We start from the raw sequence: 22890 nt of genomic DNA on the forward strand, positions 1-22890 counted from the left end.
AAGTCGGTAGCTTATTCAATTAAAGCAATTAAACAATTTGGGCTACATTGGGTCGTGCCGGCCCAAGTCCGACCCATCTGTGCGGGCAGTGCTTGAGGCCCGACGAGCCGAAATTTGAGGCCGGGCTCAGGTCTGTCTTCGGGTCGTGCTAGTTCGACCCATATTATTTCGTCCCGGATCGTGGTTTGTGATTCTGTTTTCGTGTCGTGATCGTGTTGGTTTAAAAAGTCCGGTCCATATTCCCAGTACTAGGTTATAGTGCAAGCTTTAGGGTGTGTTTAGTTTGACTTTTGACTTTGGATTTTAGGCCCTAAAAGCCAAAAGTAAAACCAAAGGGCTAGATTCAGAAAGTAGCTTTTTCTAAAAGCCGACTTTCTCACAGTGCAAAATTTAAAGCACCTCTAGATCTGCTTTTAGTGACTTTTGGATGGAACTGTGAAAACATATATCGAAGAACTTTTAACGGCCTTTATTGATTTCCGTCAAACGGTTTTAGTCTTTTAACAACTCACGGTACACAACAGTTTTTTTACAGCTCACAACCCACAACAGTTTTTTCACAGCCACGACCCAACTAAATAGACCCTTACTCACCATTTGCCTGCTCCAGTCTTAGCCGTCCAAAAAGTATCAGATGAGGTGTTTTAGCACAGAAGTGGAGCGACCTAGTTTTACAAACGCAACAACACGACTCACTTTAGAGAGCGGTAATGTTGAGGGAGACAAATCTCTCTCCACCATCGCACCGCGCCGTCCTCGCCCTCGCCGCTGCGCCCCTCCCGCGTCTTCCGCCTGCTCCGGCGGCGCTCTCGCCTGCGCCGCCTGCTATGGGGCTGCTCACGTCGGCGGAGCTCAACTACCTCGTCTTCCGCTACCTCCAGGAGTCAGGTACGCGCGCCATTCCATCCCCTCGCTTCCGCCTCGCATCTTGCCCGCTTGTGCCGAGAGAACTTTGAACTTTCCTCATTTTTGTTGGGATTAGGGTTTAGGAGCTTCGCTGCTTTGGGATGGGCGAGTTCCTCGGCTGGATTGTGCGCTGCTCTAGGTATAGATGTCCAAACATTCGGGCTGGGCTGGCCCGGACAGGACATGGACCAGACCCGGCACAGCTTAAGTGCCCCGCCGGGTTGGCCCGTGGGCTACCTGGGGCGACCCAGGCCCAACACGACTGTTCTTACACGGGCTGGGCCGGAGGCACGATGGGTCAATAGTGCCGTGTCCGGGCCTGGGCCAATAAACAAAAAACACTCATACTAACACAGAATCAACATACTTACACATATTCAACATATTTGTCACAGATTGAATAGAGAGGGAAGAGATTCAACATACTAACACATATTCAACACAGATTCAACACAGATTTCATTCAAACTGGAGCCTCAGTGCAATGCTGCCTCGTTAAAAACCTTATTAGATAAAAACTCACACCTCATGAGAAAAACTAGGAAGGAAAAGAGTATCTCCAGCTCCTTTAGAGTTCAAGTCAAAGTGTCCATTACACTACTACATAATAACAGTCCATTACAGAAAGCATGAACTCAAGTCCATTACAGAATACATGCACGCCTTAGCACCAAATCCACCGACGAGGCTACAAGACAGACGACGACGAGGAAACGAGAGGAGACATGAACACCAGATCGACCAGTTCGAGGATTAGGGTTTCACAGACAACACGAGATAGGGTCGTGGCTTGTTGGAGGGGACATGGGAGGAGGTGGAGTGTCGGATTCGTCGACGGCCGGCACGGGCTCGCCGGCGTATGCCTCGGGGGGGGGGGGGGGAGAGCACCGGAGCGGACGATGTGAGAGCAGCCGTGCCGAGAGCACCATATCTAGAGAGACGAGAGAGTGGACGGGAGCCAGATCCGTCGACGGCCGGCACTGGCTCGCCAGCGTATGCCTCGGAGGGGGGGGGGGAGAGCACTGGAGCGGACGAGGTGAGAGCCGCCGCGCGGAGAGCACCAGATCCAGAGAGACGAGAGAGGGGACGGGGGCTGAGGGGATTAGGTTTGGGCGTGGGGGGTGGCGGCCGCGCGACGCTCGGGCCGTTATTGGGCCGCCCTCTTAACCGGGCCGGGCTCGTTCCTGCACCGTAGGCCAGGCCACCTGCCCAAGCACAACACTGTGCACATGAACACGTGCCGGGCTGGCCCGGTCACAGTTAACGACGGGCCAGGCTGTGCTCGTGTCGGGCTGCTACAGTGCCGGGCCACGGGACGGCCCGTTTGGACAACTATAGCTCTAGGGAATAAGTGTCCCTTACGGTGGGATGCTGCTGGAATCAGATGCGGTTTACGAGGACTCATAGGCTGGGGGTGGGTTCGGAATTATACATAGTTGGATGGAAAATGTGATTTTTGTTGGTTCTTTGGAGTGATTCATGTGGTCTATTTAAGGAAAATTCAGTGATAGTTCAACGACCTCACTTGCCATTTTCTCCTTGTTGCTTTGAAATGAAGAAACTAGATACAACGCCTAACAAGGGGGGAACTGTTGTATTAGTTTTGAAGAGTCTTTGGCACCTCGACTAAGAAAACATGAATTTTTTTACCAATCCGTTGGCCCCCCATGATTTGGTTCCATGGGTCATGAAAGGAATCGCATGTTTTGCTGGTAAATTGTATTTTTTTCCCGAATTCGATGCCACAGGACATTGGCCCTCCCTATTAACTGTGTCAAACTCATGTGTCTCGTAGGAGAATGGGAATCGGACAAGCAAAAATGGTAATTAGGTCAGATGCCTTTTAGGGTAGCTTGATGATGGTACGTACAGAGTCGGGGAATGCGTTGTTGTCATTTGAATGATGATTTCGCCTTAGTTTTTTTGGAATCAATTGTATGGGTAAATTCTTGAAAGCAGAGTCAGTTTTGTTCTACTTCTGGCCCCTGCGGCCGTTTTGCTGCTATTACTTGATGCAGAAACTAGATATAAACCATACGATGGGACTTAGCTCTAGAAGATTCATCACTATTGTCTTTGTTCTGTAAGTGCCTAAAAGCCTTTCTTGCCTCAACAAGGTTACAAGGATGTTGTTTCATGTCTTTTAGCGCTTTTGGTTCTTGGTGAATGATGGCGTATTTTCATTACCTGCTACTACCTTCATCTAAATATTTTTTGCAACTGACAACATCCATAGACAGGAGGGCTGCACCAACATGTTTCAAGCAAGATATTTTGATTTTGGTTTCTAATAGTTTCTCTTCCAACCATTCTTTTTCAGGTTTTATTCATGCTGCATTTACTCTAGGTTATGAAGCTGGGATCCATAAGTGTGGCATTGATGGTAATGCAGTCCCACCTGGTGCTCTTATCACTATTGTGCAGAAAGGCCTCCAATACATTGAACTGGAAGCAAGTAGCGATGAGGTAAGCCTTTTTATCTTTCAGTTTTTATTACTACTGCCAATTGATGTGACACCATCCCCCTTATTCCAGAATTATGATGAAGTTGAGAGGGATTTTGCGCTTTTGGAGCCACTTGAAATCATCACAAAAGATGTTGAAGAGTTGCAACAGATTGTGAAAAGGAGGAAAATTGAGAGATCTCAAACTGAACTTGAGAAGGATAAGGGAAAAGAGAAAGAACGTAACGAGGAGCATGAACGACGTCCTTGTGGCGAAAGGGAGAGGGAACAACATGAAAAAGAAAAAGAGCAAGTCAGGGACAAGGACAAATCTGAAAAAGATAGGGACCATGATAAAGAGAAGGAGAAAGAGAGAGAAAGGCAGCATGCAGAGCGTACTGATAAGGTTAAACACGAGGATGATTCTCTTGTTGGTGCAGGTGATTAATTACCACCTACTATATTTCTCTTATATCATTTTCCATTACACAACTTTTAGCAAATTGTGAGTACAATTTTGACATGCTTGCATGTTTTCCTAACTTAGCAGCAGTGTTTGATGTTTCCTAAGTGTGTCTAGTACTGTTTACATTGCAGCACAAACAAGTTTCCAGTTAATGTGGACTGTGAAATGTAGTATGTGGAGATGTGCTTATTAAACATATGCCTATTATTGTCCTGCGCTAGTGCTTGAAAAGTACACAAAATTGGAACTAGCAACTATGTTCTAAGCTACATTAGTGCTTGAAGCATCAGTTTTTAGAGCTTGCTTTGTTGATGGCCAAAGTTTGCCACCAAAACTTGCCAACATATCACATTTGGCTTGCCAAATCTTTGACAAGCATTTTTTTCTCAACTTTTTCTTGCCAAAACTATTGGCATGGTAAATTCTGGTAACAAATCAAGTAGGCACTCAATCATATCAATCACCCAATATATGTTTTGATATCTCTTATGAAAAACTTGGGCATGTGATTGATTTTTTGATACCGTTTGATTTCATGGCAATTCAGGAGCTGTTTGGTTCATTTGTTCTACTCCATGATCGGATAAGAACGCAACATGATGACATTTGTTTTTGTCTGGTTTGGCTAGATCGTAAACAATTCCCTTTTTGAACGGCACTACCAAAAAACGTACTTCGATGCCAAAACTCAAAAAACGTATTTGTAAAAAGTTTTGGGGAAAAGGCTTACTTTTCCATAGTACAATCTTATTCTTTAGCAAAATCAATATCATTTTCTAGCGTCAACAAGCATGAAAGTAGTGAAGACAGGTAGGAATATTGGATTGTATTGATGAGGAGATGATACATGTACATATATAGGGGGGAGAGAGTTGAGGCTAAAGGAAATCTCCTACATCTAGGGGATCTGAAGGATATGGAAAGATCTTGTAGGAATCAAATCATATCAATCTTCTATCAAAGACTACCATATTCTACACTACCATATAGGGCCGGCCGAGTGCCGACCATAGGGGCAACACTGGTGCTGCCATCGACAGAGGGCTTGCCACCACGTTTGCCCCGTTTCCCACGCTGACCCTAGCCAACGCCTAAGCCCCCTCCACGCTGTTGCTGATTATGCCGCTGTTGTTGAGGCGACGACGGAGGACAGGGGGTGTCGGTGATGGAAGACGATCTGGGGTTGCTTGTGCCATGAGTCCCACCGAGGACAACGAGAGCCGCAAAGGGAGGGGTCTTCGCCATGGTAGGTTCCTCGAGAGCCAAGTCGTCGCGGACCTGTAGGAAGCTGAGAAGAGGGTACCTGCGGCGGATGTGAAGACTAAGCGCGAGGAAACACACGTTGAGACCCCAAACGATGTTGAGGACAAGGGTCCCATCGGAGACGGGCTTGCCAAGGCCACAGAGATCCTCGATGAGCTTTTTTAGCAGTAGCAGTACTCAGCGACGAGAAGATCTCCTTGGGAGAAAGCGGAACTCCTGGTCGGTGTAGAGAGCGCGAGTCATATGATTCTCGAGGAATTGGGATCGATGGAGAGCCACAGAACACGGGCAGTGGCACCGCGTTGAGTCACCGTGTTGGCGAGGTTGTCAAAGATGGTGCCTGGGATCCAAGTACATGCAACAACGTTCGTCTGCACCCAGTCTGGTGAGGTAGTGGCGACGTCGTCGAAGAGGACATGGTGTTCCAGATAAAACTTGGTGAGGGTGAGGAGGAAGGACCTGCACCATCGGGTGTAGAAGTTGGAGTTGGTGTCGAGAAGAAGTGGTATGAGGGCGTGAATGTTCTACACGACGATGTCCTGGGCGTGTAGATTGAGCAGAGTGACGGCCTCATGTTGGAGAAGAGCTGCATCCAGGAGACAAGGGGCGTCGCCAGGGGGAGTGTCGTCGCCAGAGTCATCAATGGAGGCGATGAGCTCATCTTGGAGAGGAGCAGCAGCTGCGCGTTCACGAGCCGCGCGAGCTAGAGTTGAGCATGCGTGAGAGTCGGCGGCGTCGCGCTCTTGCTGCGTGAGAGCGACTTCCCGGTCGACATCGGTCGTGCGAGCAACCTAGGCGACACGCGTGTGGTCCTTCTGGGCAATGCGAAGGAGGTCAGCAACAGCTATGTCTTGGGCGTCAGTGTTCTGGAGAAGCCCAGAGTCGATAGTTTCTGCAGAGGAGACGAAGTGGAGGGGCAGCGAGAGAACGCCAACCATGGAGCAGCGTCATTGATGAGGCGCGCCAGAGCGGAAGCGTGAGCAGGTATAGAACCTAAACTCGTGATACCATGAAAGTAATAAAGTCTAGTAGGAATATTGGATTGTATTTATGAGGAGATGATGCATGTACATATATAGGGGAGAGAGACTTGAGGCTAAAGGAAACCTCCTACGTCCTACGTTTAAGGGATCTGCATGACATGGAAAGATCCTAAAGGAATCAAATCATATCAATCTCATACCAAAGACTGCCATATAGGGCTGGCCGGACATAGGCCAGGCACTAGCCATATACAACGATCTGTCTAACAAAACATCCAAAACAAATAGGCGAAAAAATCACAAATTTGCCATTGTGGTTGGGTGGTGTCTGATAACAACCCAGTAGAACTAGCCAAAATATCCTGTGCCAGAAAACTATACAACTTGTCGCCCCTTCCAAAATCATGGTGCTGCCGCTCCCTTCTCATGATCGTGCAATCCTTCGCTTCATATCCCGACACCAATGGCTACCACATGAATCAACCACTGCTGCCATGCACGTGCCTCTGTTGCCTGGCTGTCAAGTACTTGTGGAGCCCCTCTGTCACATGATTGGTTGTGGCACCTTGTTGTCAACACTTAACACCCTCCAAGCCCACCTAATGTTCTTGTCGTTCTCGATTGCCATTGAGTTGTCTGGTTGCGGCTGATGTCTAATGTAATGTTATCAGGCCACCGACTAATCATGATTAGTTGCGATTAGTTAGTCTTATTGGTGCCATGACGATCAGTTGCACTACGATTAGTCCTGATTAACCGGGCTGACCGGTCCCATGGTGACTAGGGTCAATTAGATGTTTGAAAACATTACTCCAATGGGAGAAGTCGCAAGCTGCCAAAGAATAAGGGGAAGAGTTTTAGCTGATCCATTACATTTTGCATTCAATTGGTTCTGATTAGTCACGATTAATCAGGCTGATCAGTGCCATGGCGGGGTTGATTAGATATTTGAAAACATTACTCCAAATGGGAGAAGTAGCAAGCTGCCAAAAAAAATAAGGGGTGGGGTCTCTGCTGATCCATTACATTTGCTCCCAACCAAACAAATACCGTATTGTCTTGATTTGTTTCCATTCTAATCGATTTCATTATCCCATTTTAACCAAATATACTTTGGTAGCCATTAACTAAAGATGATAATGTGATTTTAGGAGTTTCAGTTTCTTATGGAAGTGTTGATTTTGAGACATGGTTTGTGTGTACCACTTAATCGAGTTCTCTGGTTGCTTGTGGCTGATGGTCCAATGCGAGAAGTAGAAATCTGCCAGAGGAGAAAAGGCAGAGTTTCAACTGTTTCTGTTACATTTGCTCCCAACCAAACAAATCCCTGTTATCTTGATTAGTTTCCATCCAGGTTCTTTTATGCTACCATTTTGAACCAAATACTTATCTTGATTAGTTTCCATCCAGGTCCTTTTATGCTACCATTTTGAACCAAATACTACCTCAGTAGTAATAATGAACTAAAGAGAAGAAATGTAGTTCTAGGGGTTACAGTCTACGTTACCTTGTTACCAGGATACAAATACACGATATGTTGATACCCCGATACAACAATTTCTCAAAAACTAGGATATGGTTTTGTATATACCTGAGGGCCAACAACACACACACTGTCATAGCACCGTAGAACCGATTACCTTAGTACTGCTTTGCGAATCAGAGTCGAACTTCTTTTCTCAGGGTCCTTTCACTGCAGATTAGTCTGCACGAGGCCATCTCTTATCTTGTTCGCGACATCCTTGACAACTCTAGGACGATGGGGGATGAACACTAAAGAGGACTTGGAGGAGGCCTCAATCTCTTTCATGGTGTCCTTGGCTGTGGTGCCTGGAAACATTCTGAGAAGGGAAGCATGTTGTAAGCTGAATGCACCATGAGCTTGCACAGGTGAGGGACCTCCAGATCATGTTGTTTCCAAGAGGTCATACTATGGTGAGCATGAATGGTGCGGTGGTCGCGTCAATGCTTGGAAGCGATATTCAACCCAATAAAAGGTTGAGAAGCTAAAACGAAGTGATTCAATGCAGATGGACAGGGGACCACCACCACCAATGATACGTTGATACCTCAATCAGAAGTAGTCGAACAACTCAATTGGAAGCAAACGGACAACTCAAGTGGTTCAGTGTAGACAGACACCTCAAGCGGAAGCAACTAGAATTGAATGATGAATATATCAAACAGAGGGAGAGATCAGAGAGGGAGAGATATGGAGCGGGGAGGGAAATGAGAGGGAGGAGGTTAGGAGGATTACTTGGTGGTGGTGGTGGTCGGCAATGATTCAGGAGGGGCGGTGGCAATTGCTCGCGGTGGCGGCCCGACGATGGTGACAGCGGCGTGTCTATGTTTGGTGTGCTCATGTGCAGTTACGAGGTTCGTCGAGTATAGCGCAAGCCGCATAGGTAAGTTGTCCTCAAATTATCCCGAGGTATCCCACAGGTATTCCACAAGCATATGCTTTTTTAATTAAATTTAATGTCTATTCCGATAGCCATATTGGGCCGTATTGGTATCTGATACTCGTTCCGGTATGGATACAAGCTCTTTGGGAAGTATCCATGTATCATAAGTTACACTTTCTCATGGAAGTATTTGTGACAAGACTTGGTTTTGTGTACACTTTACCTTCACCATACCAAGTTTTCCTAATCTTAAATACCACAGGTCCCACTCCAATGGATGTAAGTACAACTGTTCAGGAGATATCTAACACTGATGTTACTGTTTTGGAAGGACACAGTTCAGAGGTTAGCAGGGTCCCACAGGATGCAACTATTTTTCCCTCTTAAAAACTAGTGAAAGTTGTTATATGCTCTTATTGTTTCTTTCTTTGTATTCAGGTTTTTGCTTGTGCGTGGAGTCCAACTAGTTCTCTTCTAGCTTCTGGGTGCGTCCTTATTATTTTCTATATTGCACATGTATTTGTACTTATGATTTTTTGTTGCTTCTGTATAGCCATATGCTTTGGCACACTAAACAGTTACATGCCATCATTACTGAAAATGTGATCAGTGGTCAGATCTTTGATACATTTGAAAACCAAAAGCGATGCTCACATAGATGCTGTGCGCTAGAATAAATTATAATATAATCTGGGTTAAATATGTCGTTAATATATTCCTCTGCAACCTTGAAACAGGAAATATAGCATTCCAGAACCATGCTACTTAGGGGTCTACAAGATTTTTAGTTTAAGCTGACATTTCCTTTTGACTTATTAACATACATTGATGCTTCCAATTTCTAAATTGACAAACTGTAGATCACATAACATTTAACTAACTTATCAAAATTGAAGTTTCAGCTAGCATTATTAATTTTAATTGAGGCAATGCTTCTTGTTGTCAGAAGAATAGGGAAAAAATGTGGTTATCTGACTTTTCCCAAATTTGATAATTATAGAAGATGAATCCATTTGTACCTCGATTTGAGAGGGGCAGGGCAACACTATGGCAGGTTCACATATCTGTCCATGGTGAGGCTGGAGATATTTAGGAGCACAGTGCTCCTTGCTGTCAGAAGAATAGAAAAAATGTGATTATCTGACTTTTCTCAAATTTGGTAAAGATGAATCCATTTATACCTTGATTTGAGAGGGACAAGGCAATGTTATGGCAGCTTCACATATCTGTCCATGGTGGAGGCTGGAGACATTTAGGAGCACAATGAACAAGCATTGGAGTTCATTGTCATCGTCTAGAAGGTCAACTGCTAGCTTTACAGTTGGGCACATGTTGTCAGGTAGTCAGCCAGAGTTTTAGACAGTGGTTGCAGTGAGGACTGTCATCCGGGAACGTATCTGGTGCTCAAAGGGGTACGGTGCTCATATGCACATTTTAAATCTAGTGCAACCATCTTGGATTCAACGGCACCAGCTAATTTTACGAAAAACCCCTTCCACCAGGGGAGGAAGGTGGAAGGGGTGCTTCACAAAATTGGTGCCGCTGTTAGATGTAAAATGGATGCACCAGATTTAAAATGTGCATATGAGCATCGTACCCCTTTGAGCACCAGATACGTTCCCCTGTCATCCTTGCCAAAAGGCTAAAAGCTGCGGATTGGTGGCCACCACCATTTTTCTTGATCAGTTGGAGATGGGACCTTGCCTTTCACAGGTTGGCTTGCCCATTGCCCTTGCTCTGATGAGGCGATGAGCTCTCCATTGTCATCACTGCAAATGCACTCAGCGACTCACCGTCACCTGTTGCTATTGCTGATATAGTGATATTCACCCATCGCTTTTTTTTTTACCGGGATATTCACCCATGGCTCGCCAGCCTTCTCAATGTCTTCTGTTGCTCTGGTGGGATTATCCTTGCTAATGTGGGTCAGATCCAGCATCCAGGGAGGGTGAGTGGATGAGAGGAGTAATCTGGGTTAGGAATGTAGGACGGTAACTGAAGGGAGAAAAATGAGAGCACTGTGATCGAGACCAACGGATCCTGTAGACGGGCCGCCTGAGACCAACAGATTTTTTACAGATATAAACCCTAGTCGCTAAGCACTACCTGATCGAGCGATTTATCGGACCTAATCGTCGACTAGTCGGACGACTAGGTCGACCAGACCACCTGATCAGGTCGGTTCCCTAAACCGACCCGACTAATCGTGGCTAATCAAATCAGAGGTCTTAATCACAATCACCGTCACCTTTAATCCCACTTTATTTAATTTATATACATCTTTTCTCTATCTCTTTTTGCACATCAAGACAAATCAAATCTCTTTTACATGTACGTACTAGTATTTTCGATCAGTATGCACATTGATTTTTTTATCATTTTGTTGAGTAGTAGTAGACTAGTATTATTCCTACTGTACTAGGACGAACAATGGCAGACAACACACAGACAGCACCATGAGGCTATCTCCATTAGCTCTTCTATCTTGTCTCCTATTGCATCCCATATTCTCATATTTCAAACTTCACTCTATAAACAATATTGTCTATAGTGCAAAACAATGTTTTACACGGCCATATACACGATCTGCTGGACACAGCCTGACGACGGTCTCGGGACGAACAATGACAGTCAGCTAGTGTCGTATTACTCCAGTAGTCCAGTGCAAAGCCGGTCGGCCGACCGGACGAGAGGATGGAAGAAAGGGAAAAAAAAAGAAAAGAAGGCAGCAGTCATAGACCTGGCAGGCTTTGTGGTCTTTGTGATCTTCGTTAACTTTGTTGTATTGTGAATTTGTTATACCGAGATATTTTTATATTGATATGTTTACCTATCGTATTTTAGATTTCAACCGATACCGGTGTATTTTCCGTATCGAACTTTCGTTGCCGAAATACCAATATCGTTTCCATTTCCGAAGCTACCGTTTTCGATTTCGTTTCGAATAAAAAATATGAAAACAGTAACGGTTTTAGTGTTTGTTTACCGACCGTTTCCAACCGTTTTCATCCCTAGTTTAAGATGGGAGAATCAGGAGAAGATGATGTGGTGCCAATCTGGTGCATTAAGTGAACTTTCCATACTAGTCTGTTTTTTCACAAACTTTGCACATCCGTGCACTTTATTTAGTCCCCTTATTCCACCCAGTCTTTTATTTATTGCAAATTATGTGTTTGCAACCCTCAAATTTACCATGAAAGTTCCCTATGTTTATTTCAACTATTTGTTGACTTATATATTATTATATTTCAAACTTGCTAGATCAGGAGACTCAACTGCTAGAATCTGGACAATTCCATATGGTCCATGTGGTTCCGACATGCAACCATATTCTCCTGGTGTTCATGTTTTGAAACATTTTAAAGGTCGGACCAATGAAAAGAGCAAGGATGTCACCACGCTTGACTGGAATGTGAGTTTCTTCCTGCTGCAAAATTTTGTTTATATCCCATGTTTTTCTTACATTTCATTTTTCTGGGTGAAGACCAATGGGAACATATCATGGAATGCTATTTATAGCCACCTGTTCTATTAGTCTACCTGTTAATTTGTTTGTCATGCAAAAAATTCTATGTTTGCATCTACATTCCTTAACTATTTCATACTCATCATTGTATTTGCTTTTCTGCCATCCCTTACAGGGTGAAGGTACACTACTCGCTACGGGCTCCTACGATGGACAGGCAAGAATATGGAGTAGAGATGGTGAGTGAACAACTGTATCTGTATCATACCTAGTTGGCTTTAGCTCTTCATTCTGATGTTAAGGTTTGTTTGATAGACAATGTGGGCCCATCATAAATGTAGGATTCTTGTTTTTGACTAATGGTGCACATTATTCATTGTGCCTTAAATTTCTGTAAAAATGATCTGGTGATAGGCTGTTTGTTGATCTGGCATAAACTCATTGTATTTTTAATTCTTATAACATTTGAAGAAATCATATATAGGTCATACATTCTAGATGTTTTATTTCTCCCCTCTTGTGTTATCCTTACTTGTGATGAAATGGATTTTTCAGGAGACCTGAAGCAGACACTGTTCAAACATAAGGGACCCATATTTTCATTGAAATGGAATAAGAAAGGAGATTTTCTCCTAAGTGGAAGTGTTGATAAAACTGCTATTGTTTGGGATACAAAGACATGGGAATGCAAGCAGCAGTTTGAATTTCATTCAGGTACAATTGGCATTCCTGAATGGTGTTTGTTTTAACCTGATAGTTCATTCTGTATTGCATAGATGTATCTGTGGTGACCATACCTAACTCCCACCTGCTTCTATGTAGCTCCAACACTAGATGTTGATTGGAGAAATAATAACTCCTTTGCAACATGTTCAACCGATAACATGATCTATGTTTGCAAGATTGGGGAACAGCGTCCAATTAAAGCATTCAGTGGTCATCAGGTCAGCCTTTTTGGTGATTAGATTCTTAAAATGCATGCAATAAACTTCATTTTTTGTGTGCATTTTTCTTTTCTGGATTATCTATACAACTCAAAAAAATAAAAGGCTGAACATTAAAAAGACCATATATTCTCCTGTTTTTTTTTCTCTCGAACAGTGCAGGAAAACTGCACGTCATTTCATTAAGAAAGAGAAAAGTACAAGGGTCAAAAGTGATCCAAAACACAAACACACACGCCTCCCCCTTAAATACAACCGTCGCGCCACATCAAGGAAGAAAGGCGACCACAACCTACACAACCTACAGAGCTAACTAAGCTCCAGCAGGCACCGACCCAAAAACAACTTCTTGGAGCTTGGAAGCTCGCCAAGCACCAAAGCTCACCCTCCACATTAACAGCTTTTAGCACTTCCTCAACACAACTGTTGCGGTGTTTCCAAATCTCCCAAGCCACCAACATAATTAGAGAATTGGGGCCTCTACGAAGCCCCTTGGGGACAGCAACAACAGTTCTCTTCCACCAACCTGAGACCGAGACACTGAGGGCTGAGGTACCAACTGTAGCAGCCCCAACTGTTGAAGAATCAGGGTCTAAATTTGGCGAGCAAAAACACAGCCAACAAACAAGTGATGCACTGTCTCATCCATCTAGTGACAAAATGGACAAGACTCTGGATGGGCAGGTTCCTCCGCTCAAGACGATCAGCATCAGCGGTCCAAACCCGATTATGATACACCAACCATATAAAGAACTTACAAAGCGACGGAGCCCAAGTTTTCCAGATTCTCTTCCAAGGGCCAAACTTGGTAGAGCCCACGAAGGCCTCATACGCAGGCTTGCTGCTATAACAGCCATCTTGTGTCAACCTTCACCTGAACTGATCAGGAACATCAGGCTGCAACACGACCTCCTCAACAAGATCCCAGACCTGGAGGTACTCTAATAAAACCTGAACAGTAAGAGCACCCTCGACATCACTAACCCAACTCCCTCCCAAACAAGGCCTGAGCCACAGTCTTTCGCTTAGCAGTTTGCTTAGGGACAACTCTGAAAAGATTGGACGCCGTCTCAGCCATAGTAAGCCCATCCAACCAACGGTCAGACCAGAAAAGTATTTTCTCACCATTCCCAACCACGGCGTTCACAGCCATATCAAAGAGGGCCCGAGCTTTATAAGGAATAGAAATTGAGAGACCAGCCCACGGCCTCTCCACATCAGTCTTCTGTGCCCAAAGCCACCTAATTCTCAGGGCTCAACCTAGAAGCTCAAGATTATGAATTCCAAGGCCGCCATACTGAAGAGATCGTCTCCGAACCTTTTCCCAAGCTACCGAGCAGTTACCTCCATTAGCTTGTTGATGTCCCTTCCACAAGAACCCCTGCCGCTTTTTATCAATAGCCTTGATGAACCACTTCGGGAGATCCAATGCTATAAGCAAATAAATAGGAACAGCAGTGAGAACCACTTTCACTAGCACAAGATGCCCAGCCCTATTCATCAAAGAAGCTTTCCACCCAGGAAGGTAATCCGCCACCTTATCCACAAAGGCCAGCAACACCTCTTTAGTAGGCTTACTGATTGTGAGAGGAGGCCCCAAATAAGTGCAAGGAAAAGCCTTAACCGAACAAGAGAGAGTTTCCACAGTAAGAACTAGCTCATCATCGGAACAATGAATAGGGGAGACCGAGCTCTTAGCCAGGTTGGTCCGGAGGCCTGAGGCATGACCAAATAATTCAAGGATGCGTCTGACCGCAATCAGGTCTAGATTGTGAGGCCTCAAGAAAACCACAGCATCATCAGCATAGAAGGAAACATGATGCCTGACCTGCTGAACAGCAATAGGTTGTAGCAAACTCAACGAAGTGGCATAGTTAATTAAAGAATTCAGAGTATCCATGACTAGGATAAAGAGCATAGGAGAAAGAGGATCTCCATGCCTGAGACCGCGACGATGAATAATGATGTCCCCAGGCTCTCCATTGACTAAAATCTGAGTGGATGAAGTAGACAGTAACAAACACAGGAGATCCCGCCAACGCTGACCAAATCCCATTTTACTCAAAACCTCCAAAAGGAACGACATCTGACACTTTATTTATTTTATTATTCTCAAAACTTGGAAAAATCTTGCAAACAGTTTGTTGATACTTCCTGGTATATTAAAAGGTTGTAAGGAAGCATGCACCCAACAACCCAGGTTCGAGTCATCATTAGCTTGAATTTGGGTCCTTCTCTGGGCCTTATTATTTTCTTCTTAATATAATGATGCGCACCTCTCCTGCGCGTTCGAGAAAATTTCTTAATTTCTTATTGAAAAACTGCCTGGTTCCTCCTAGGTTAATCTCATTTCTTATTGGCCGGTTATGATTATTGACAAGTAGATTTGCGCACAAATGTAGTCACATACAAATATACAAGTCATGTCATTTTGTATTACTAATTTCGGAAAAGTAGCATCCAATGTCATCTCATTGTAACAATTATGTATGTTTTCCAGAGTGAAGTTAATGCTATAAAGTGGGATCCGACTGGTTCTTTTTTGGCTTCATGTTCTGATGATTGGACAGCAAAGGTGCCATATTTGTTTCTAAAATGTTGTCCGTTTACTTTTATGGATGGTAGTCTCCCTTGATCACTATTGTGCTAAATGGTACAATATATGTTGTTGTTTCAGTATTGTTTCTCTGTATATCATCTGCTGTACCTGTTAGATGTGCAATTGGGTACATATAACATTTCTATGCGCGAGTGTAAACCACATACCATGGTCCATGCTCATACCATCACCATCACCACCCCAACCCGACCCACCCCCCAAATTCCATTGGCTTTTGATGGCTAACTGGTTTGATCCATTATTGCCACAATGTTACTGTCCATATCATATTTCTTATTTTGTATGTTTTCGATGAACCATTAAAGCCAGTGATGTGGCCTTGAATGCTATAAATGTTACTGGTAAATTCAGCCTATAGGGAATAGGGTAAAAATTAAACATTTTTCTGATTTTTTTAACGGAGGGGTTTCCCCCCTATTTCATTATGAAATAGGATAAAGTTCATCAGAAACGATGTGTCTTAAGCAGCGCATGAAGCAACTCCTTTTAACCTGATCTCAACTCTGCTGCCCTAATCAAGCACGACAAGACTGATGGGACAATAGCAGTTCAGTTGAGTATCAAAGGAGCTACTAGTACTAGATAGGTGATCATACATCTGATCGACCACTACAAGAGTATGCTTCATAGCAGCAGAACGAAACATCACCATATTTATCTAGCGATTTACACATCACTGATACGCCTATCCATTGCAGACCCACCCAAAAGAGCGATTGAAGACTTCTTTAACCAGCTTTTGGATTAGCTGGCTTACTTCCTCCACCCTCCTTGCTGTCTCTGTCTGCAAAATAGCCCAAGATTCCAGCCAAAAGCAACAAAGATAACGTCAGCAGGATTGTTACATATTTTATGGTCAAAACAAACAGCATTTCTCTCCATAAAGCCCAGAGAACCGCCCCACATCCCAGTAAAACAGATTTCCTATCTTTTTTATCAAAACCATTGACCCAGTTACCAAACATATCAACATTTTTAGGCGTAGATTGAAAATGCAAAGCCATCTGGATCACTCTCCACGAATACATTGCCCACCACAGATAGAACAACCGATATCCCCATGCCAACTCCTTAACTTGAGATTTTCCTTGGATAAAATTTTGTTTTTCAACGATAGCAACAGAAACACTTTGAGTTTCTGTGAAATCTTTATATTCCATAGAAAGCTATATATACAGAACTTTGGCTAGATTACTACTGCGCTTACAATAAAAGGATTTGACAGTAAAACTCTTCAAACCCAGCAACCAGATCAGCTTATCCTTAGGCTCGGACAAGGGGTAACTATTACAGATATCTCACCTCATTTTCATCCAGCAGCCTCCTTCTAAATCTCAGGTTATTACAATTTGAACTCAGGACAGAGTTAACAGATATCTCTTTGTCCAGAGACAAGTCGTAGAGCCTTTTGAATGTTTCTGCAAAAGAGGAGTTCCTAATTCCCATACCATACATCCGTCCAGAAACTGGTGGAGCAACCATTACCCACCGATTTTCCACAAAATTTGTAGAAATCTTTTTTTGGCTTCCAGAACACCTTGCCAAAAATGAGAGTCCCCCTGGCGCTTCTTTACCAGACTGACCAGTTTACCTTTGATATATTAAAGATTAATGATCTTCTGCCAAAGGCCCTCAGAGTCTTCTAAATCCATTTTGCAATTAAACAGATATTCATTTCTCTAACATTCGAAACCCCAGGCCCCCTTGGTCTTTGGGGGTACAAACAGTGCCCCAATCAGCGAGATGATATTTACGCTCAGCTTTACCCCCCTGCTAAAGGGGCTTTTTCCTAAACACATCAAAATTTTTTTTAATCACACTACAGGGAGCATAATACATCGACATCATAGAGGGGAACATTAGTTAAACAACTGTTAAGGAGCACCAACCTGCCCCCTAAACTCAAGAACCTCCCCTGCCATGAGCCTAATCTCTTTTCTATTTTTTCTTCAGTTTGTAGCCATTGAAACATTTTTCTGATAGGTTATGAAGGATATAATGGATTGTTTTCTTATTTAGACTTGGTAATCACTGAATGGTGTGAATTGGATTTATTGCCCTATGGCTCACCATTGCTACCTGTGCGTGTGCTTGTACTACTACTACTACCTTCCATAATAAAGCCACCCAACCCCCCTCTTTTACCTTCCCTTTGCAGATATGGAGTATGAAACAAGACAAATGTATATTTGATTTCAAGGAGCATACCAAGGTTTGTGAAACCTGCCTTTTATTGTCTCTTGAACTTATGTAACTGTCTACCATAAGGTCTAACTGTATTTTGCAGGAAATATACACTATTCGGTGGAGCCCAACAGGCCCAGGAACAAACAATCCTAATCAGCAGTTGCTTTTGGCTAGGTAAACTGTTTGAGAAAATATAAAATTCCGATATACTAATTTCTTTGGTAATTTATGGCGATGCTTAGCATTTAGACTCCCTGGGTTCCTATTTGGATAACTCGGATTCTAGGTAGCATCGTTTCTCTTCAAGTAGTATACTAGTATTAGATTGTGTTTCTCTTCAAGTAGTATACTAGTATTAGATTGTATCGTAGTATCAGGATACTATGAGATTTTATATATATTTTTTTCTCAAACACGTAGTAGAACTGGTAGTAGAACTGCGTATCATTATATTAAAAGGAGAAATAACAGTCCAAAATAGACCCTAGTACAAAGAAGAAAAACAACCCTCTCAAGGAGGCCACCAAAGATAATATAAAAGGGGGGGCCATAACTAAAGAAGAAAAAAAACTACCCCAATGTCAGGGCCTAAGGAGGCCCACAGAGGGGCTGCTGCAGCAGCAACCATGGGCCCTCCTCCAAGGGGGATTAGATAATGATAGTTAGAGATAAGATTAGAAGATTAGTTGAGATTATCTAGGAGATTACTTGAGATTATCTAGGAAGATTGTCAGTTAGTAGTTGTTGAGAGTTTTTAGGAGAGTTTTAAGAAGATAAGAATCTCTAGCTAGATAGGGGCGGCCAGCTGACCTATTTATGTAATCAATGGATGAGAAATAAAGTAGACAAAATTAGAAGGGAGAAACCCTCCTCTTGCTCGGCCGTGGGCAGAGGCCCCCGGCCAACGTTCCTGCCCATCGATACCCCTCTCCAATCCCTCACCGATCTAGCGACCATAACCCCCAAAGACAAGGATCTAAGCTGAGAGCAGGGATAGGCCCTTGGCTCTGGCCATGCTCCAGGCCACAATCTCCTCTCCAGCTAGAACCAAGGCAGAAGTGAGGCGTGGAAGTTTTCCATTAAAGACACAATCGTTTCTGTGCTTCCAAATGACCCACCCACCCAGGAGGATGAGGGAGTTCAGGCCATTCTTAACAGAATCGCTCACAGAGCTAACAGCCTGCTTCCATCAATCGAGAAAAGAAGTTGAATAGAGCAGGCAATGGCAGCAAGGCCCAATCTCTGTAGTAGGATGTACCAAAATTGTCGTGCAAAAACACAATTTACCAGCAAATGGTTGATGTTTTCAAATTCCTGATCACATAGAAGATAGCGAGCTGGATGAGGCAGGTTTTATTTTGGTAAATATGTTTGTTTGTGTGCCGTGATATTTTAAAACCACACAATAATATATTGATGACTATATTACAGTAAATAGTTCCATTTAAATTATGTTCCCAAGATAAATTGTCTAGTGTACAAAAATATAAAATATTTGTGCAAACATGGTCCCTCAGTTTCTACTTATAGGGTTGATGGCAACTTGGTTTTGTGCTTTGTCACACTCATACACTTCTCCATTCATTGATGTGGATCATTCCCTTGGATGGTTATCATCCTAATAGTCTCCATTAATTGTTGCGTCAGCTCCAATGAACAAAAGAAAAATTTTCTTGGACATCAGTGGGTATTTTGGGACAGCGCGCATGGTTCTGCAATTACCAGCTTGATAATGCAAGTACCCACAACCCTTTCATAAACTCCCCTGGCTCCTCCCCCGCCACTAGTTTGTAGATCAAGTAATTAGGCAGCCACATACAGGAGGATGGAGAGATCCAAATCCAATCGAAGGGAAAAGAATGGAAGAAACAAAAAGTATGAACGACATCTATTTCTGTGAATTTGAGAATGATGATACTGGATACCAGCTGCTGCTGTTGGCTGTAAAGTAATGCATTTTTTTTTTCTCTCGAATATGCAGGAAAACGCGTATCATTGCATTAAGAAAGAAGATGAAAAGGTCAAAAGGCCTTACAACACACCCCTACAAACCCAACACAACAACAACTAAAAAAAATCACCTTTAAACAGAACAAAGACCAGACCACCAGCATGTATTTTCTCTCATAGGGTATGTATCAAGCTCTTCCATTCTCTACCATCAGATATCAAATCCAAGAGCATTTATTTTGACTGAGACCTGTAGAGTCACATGGAATCACATTTGACATTCGCAGCACGACTCTCCTGATCCTAGGTTGTGTATCACGATCCTGGTTTGATACTTGCCCAAGAAACGACTCAGGGAATGATACATATCATCTAGCCTGGGTAGTATCCTAGTATTATACGATACCACGACACGTCACATATCGGATACTGATAACCATGGCTACGCCAAATTTGGTAGATGGTATACACCGCAAATTGTCATTCTAATTAGTCCCCTTCAAGTTTGTAAGGTATACTTTGGCTACCCATACTGGACTCACTGTGGTTCTTTGAGATCTAATATCTCATGGGTATCATGATCAGTAGTGTCATTGTGAATCAGTTTTCCTTGTGTAGTTGGTTATTAGCGATTCTCATTATTCAATACAATCAAAGTATCATACTTATGTGTGTGGCACACGTAAATCATCCCTTTCAAGATGAAAGAAATCATCATGGAAGAACAGAAAATGGTCAACAGCAACAAAACTTGTTACACTTAGTTTGGGGAATTTGGCACTATACCTTGTTCTGGCCAGTTTAGCATCAGGAATATTATCTCATGTTGCCGCCACGGATTGTTCACGTAACAGAGATAAGACCATTGTTATAGGTGTAACTTGGACTGTACAGCTATGGAGTTGGTTTCTTGCCTCGAAGGACCAGAACTGCATCACAGCTTTGATTGACTATTTCCGTTTCGCTTTGCAGCGCATCTTTTGATTCAACCATCAAGCTTTGGGAAGTTGAGCAGGGACGCCTTCTGTACAGCTTGTCCGGTCATAGGTATTGACACCACACGAGAAGCAAAATTATTCTGATAATTTGCTGTGCTAGCTTGCTTGCGATGTTAACGGAGCTCATGTGTGGCTGTAGGCAACCAGTGTATTCTGTTGCATTTAGCCCTGACGGCGAGTACTTAGCGAGTGGGTCCCTGGATCAGTGCCTACACATCTGGTCTGTGAAAGAAGGCAGGGTCCTGAAGACCTACAGAGGTACTGGGGGCATATTCGAAGTGTGCTGGAACATAGAAGGCACCAAGATTGCTGCCTGTTTCTCCAACAACACCGTCTGCGTCATGGATTTCCGGATGTAGCCCAACCAGTAGGGGTAGCGACGTAGTGCAGATCAAGCCTAAAACAAGTCTGGATCACAAGCCCTTCCCATGGAAACGTGTGAAGAGAGCGGAATTGTTAGCAGAATGCAGATCTTAGGTGGTGGTTTTTTTTTTTGCCCATGTACAGTTCTTTTTTCCTAGGTTATACTGTAGCGATGCGTTAGTAGCATGGAAATGTTTTGGTGGCAATCCTCCTAATTTCTGAATGCAATCTTACCATATTTAAACTCTTAAGTATTCCATCGTTTTATATAGTCGAGAAATACAAATTTCCATTATTGACACTTGGAAGAGAGTTGTAGAGAAAAAGAAGTGTCGCACATGGCTAGAGCACACTAGCTGAGATGAGACAGTATATAATACTCCTGAATACCAGTGAACCGCGTTTGCAGCACATGCATGTAGATGCACAATCTTGAGGCTCCGGTGTCATGCTTATTCCCAGGCCAGCACCAACTAGTACTACAAGGCATCCATGGATGCATGCATGAAACATTCTGATCGAATCTTCCTTTATCATCTTCATCATACGTCAGTTTACAAAAGAATTTGTACGAAAACGAACACCACTACTTCACCGTACTAAGTCGTCTAGCTATCTACACAGCTCGATCGATACATGTATGCCTGCATCTGCAAATCTGAAGAACGCACACGACGATCTCGCTGCGTGCCAAAGATAATGAGAGGTATACGCTAGCTGGCACGCGCCCACCGCGTCGGTCCGGCCGCCGGCGACCCCCGAGCCCTGCCGCCGCGACGCCTGGACTGCTCGAGCGCGGCGACGGTGGCCTGGAAGTCCTCCTCGCGGCAGGGGATGCGGAGGCCGCCGGCCTGCGCGAAGCCGAACTCCTCCGCGGCGCGCTCCATGAGCTCCCGGAACGCCGGGTGGCTGAGGTAGCTGGTGCGGACCACGAACCGCCGGGACTCCGCGCCCACGTACACGGCGAAGTAGCCCTTGGGCACCGCGCCCGCCGCCGCCGCCGCCTCGCCTTGGTCGTCCTCGTCCACCAGCAGGGCCCGGTGCTCCCTCTCCGCCGGCTTCCTCCCGTACAGCCGCCTCGGCGCCCGGAAGTACCCCATGGCCATCATCACGACCGCCACACTAGCTTTCTCGGTCGATGCGATGCAATAACAACGTGTCTTCTTGTACCCGGCAGAGGAATTCCTGGTTGTCTTCGAGTTCTTGGCGCCGGCCGGCCGGCTCGCAGCCGAAGACTAGGTAGCAGGAGAAGAAGATGGAACGGAGAAAAGATAGATGGGAATGGGATGAGAGAATGGGTTCCTCGATCTCCTCTTTATATTGTTGTTTAGTGCTTCCCTCTTGTTCCTACAGCTAGCTGTAGCTAGCCTTGAATGTACATGGCCTTTTCTTCTTCTTCAGGAACTCCGAATCAAATAGCTGTAACATAACACCTAGCTAGGGCTGTTTCTCCGATCAATCCATCGATGTTACCTAGAATACGCAATATATAGTATGCAGGTTAAAAAAATGCATCAACTAACAGGCCGGCCCCACATTCAAGAGGAATGAAGAGAGATAGATAGAATCCTTGGGGCATAAAATTTATCGCCATTGTACGATGCAGCGGCCGGAAGAGGACAGAATCAATGGTCTGAATCTGAACGAAGAAATGGACAGAGAGGGTACGGTAGTGCGTCATTCATGATCACGATGTACGGAGTTATTTTTTTTTCCTACTGTGTGAACTAACCTGCTAGACATATACGTCGTGATTCGTGATGGACTTTACCTGCTGTACGTACAAGAAACAAACATGCATCATGTCTCAAACGATCAACTGTCAGCGTTGTCACATGCATGATGCAAGAAGCTTGATTAATTAGTTCATTCACTCTGGAATCATCACACGACTA

The 22890-nt window shown here is 44.1% G+C and overlaps 2 protein-coding genes across 2 annotated transcripts; one reads left to right on the forward strand and one right to left on the reverse strand.

Moving 5' to 3' along the window:
* Positions 1 to 450: 450 nt before the first annotated feature.
* Positions 451 to 21296, forward strand: LOC103646802 (WD40 repeat-containing protein HOS15). The gene is made up of 14 exons (XM_008671459.4): positions 451 to 888; positions 3227 to 3372; positions 3442 to 3790; positions 8730 to 8812; positions 8906 to 8952; positions 11729 to 11879; positions 12109 to 12172; positions 12489 to 12647; positions 12756 to 12877; positions 15378 to 15452; positions 17656 to 17709; positions 17785 to 17858; positions 20607 to 20681; positions 20772 to 21296. The coding sequence occupies exons 1-14, from the start codon at positions 711 to 713 to the stop codon at positions 20989 to 20991; spliced, it is 1797 nt and encodes a 598-aa protein (XP_008669681.1). The 5' UTR covers positions 451 to 710; the 3' UTR covers positions 20992 to 21296.
* LOC103646803 (auxin-induced protein 15A) lies at positions 21117 to 22687 on the reverse strand. The gene has a single exon (XM_008671460.4). It carries the CDS (start codon positions 22102 to 22104, stop codon positions 21709 to 21711), a length of 396 nt encoding a protein of 131 aa, XP_008669682.1. The 5' UTR covers positions 22105 to 22687; the 3' UTR covers positions 21117 to 21708.
* Between the last annotated feature and the right edge of the window lie 203 nt (positions 22688 to 22890).

The sequence above is a fragment of the Zea mays genome, chromosome 2 (assembly GCF_902167145.1).
Source record: "Zea mays cultivar B73 chromosome 2, Zm-B73-REFERENCE-NAM-5.0, whole genome shotgun sequence".
Lineage (NCBI taxonomy): Eukaryota > Viridiplantae > Streptophyta > Magnoliopsida > Poales > Poaceae > Zea > Zea mays.

What these genes read in the sequence shown, in the direction of transcription:
- LOC103646802 (XM_008671459.4), top strand. Translation starts at nt 711, where the DNA reads ATGTTGAGGGAGACAAATCTCTCTCCACCATCGCACCGCGCCGTCCTC. An exon ending in CTGATGATTGGACAGCAAAG is followed by an intron (nt 15,453 to 17,655) that starts GTGCCATATTTG and finishes TTCCCTTTGCAG; the next exon opens with ATATGGAGTATGAAACAAGA. An exon ending in ATTTCAAGGAGCATACCAAG is followed by an intron (nt 17,710 to 17,784) that starts GTTTGTGAAACC and finishes TGTATTTTGCAG; the next exon opens with GAAATATACACTATTCGGTG.
- LOC103646803 (XM_008671460.4), bottom strand. Translation starts at nt 22,104, where the DNA reads ATGATGGCCATGGGGTACTTCCGGGCGCCGAGGCGGCTGTACGGGAGG.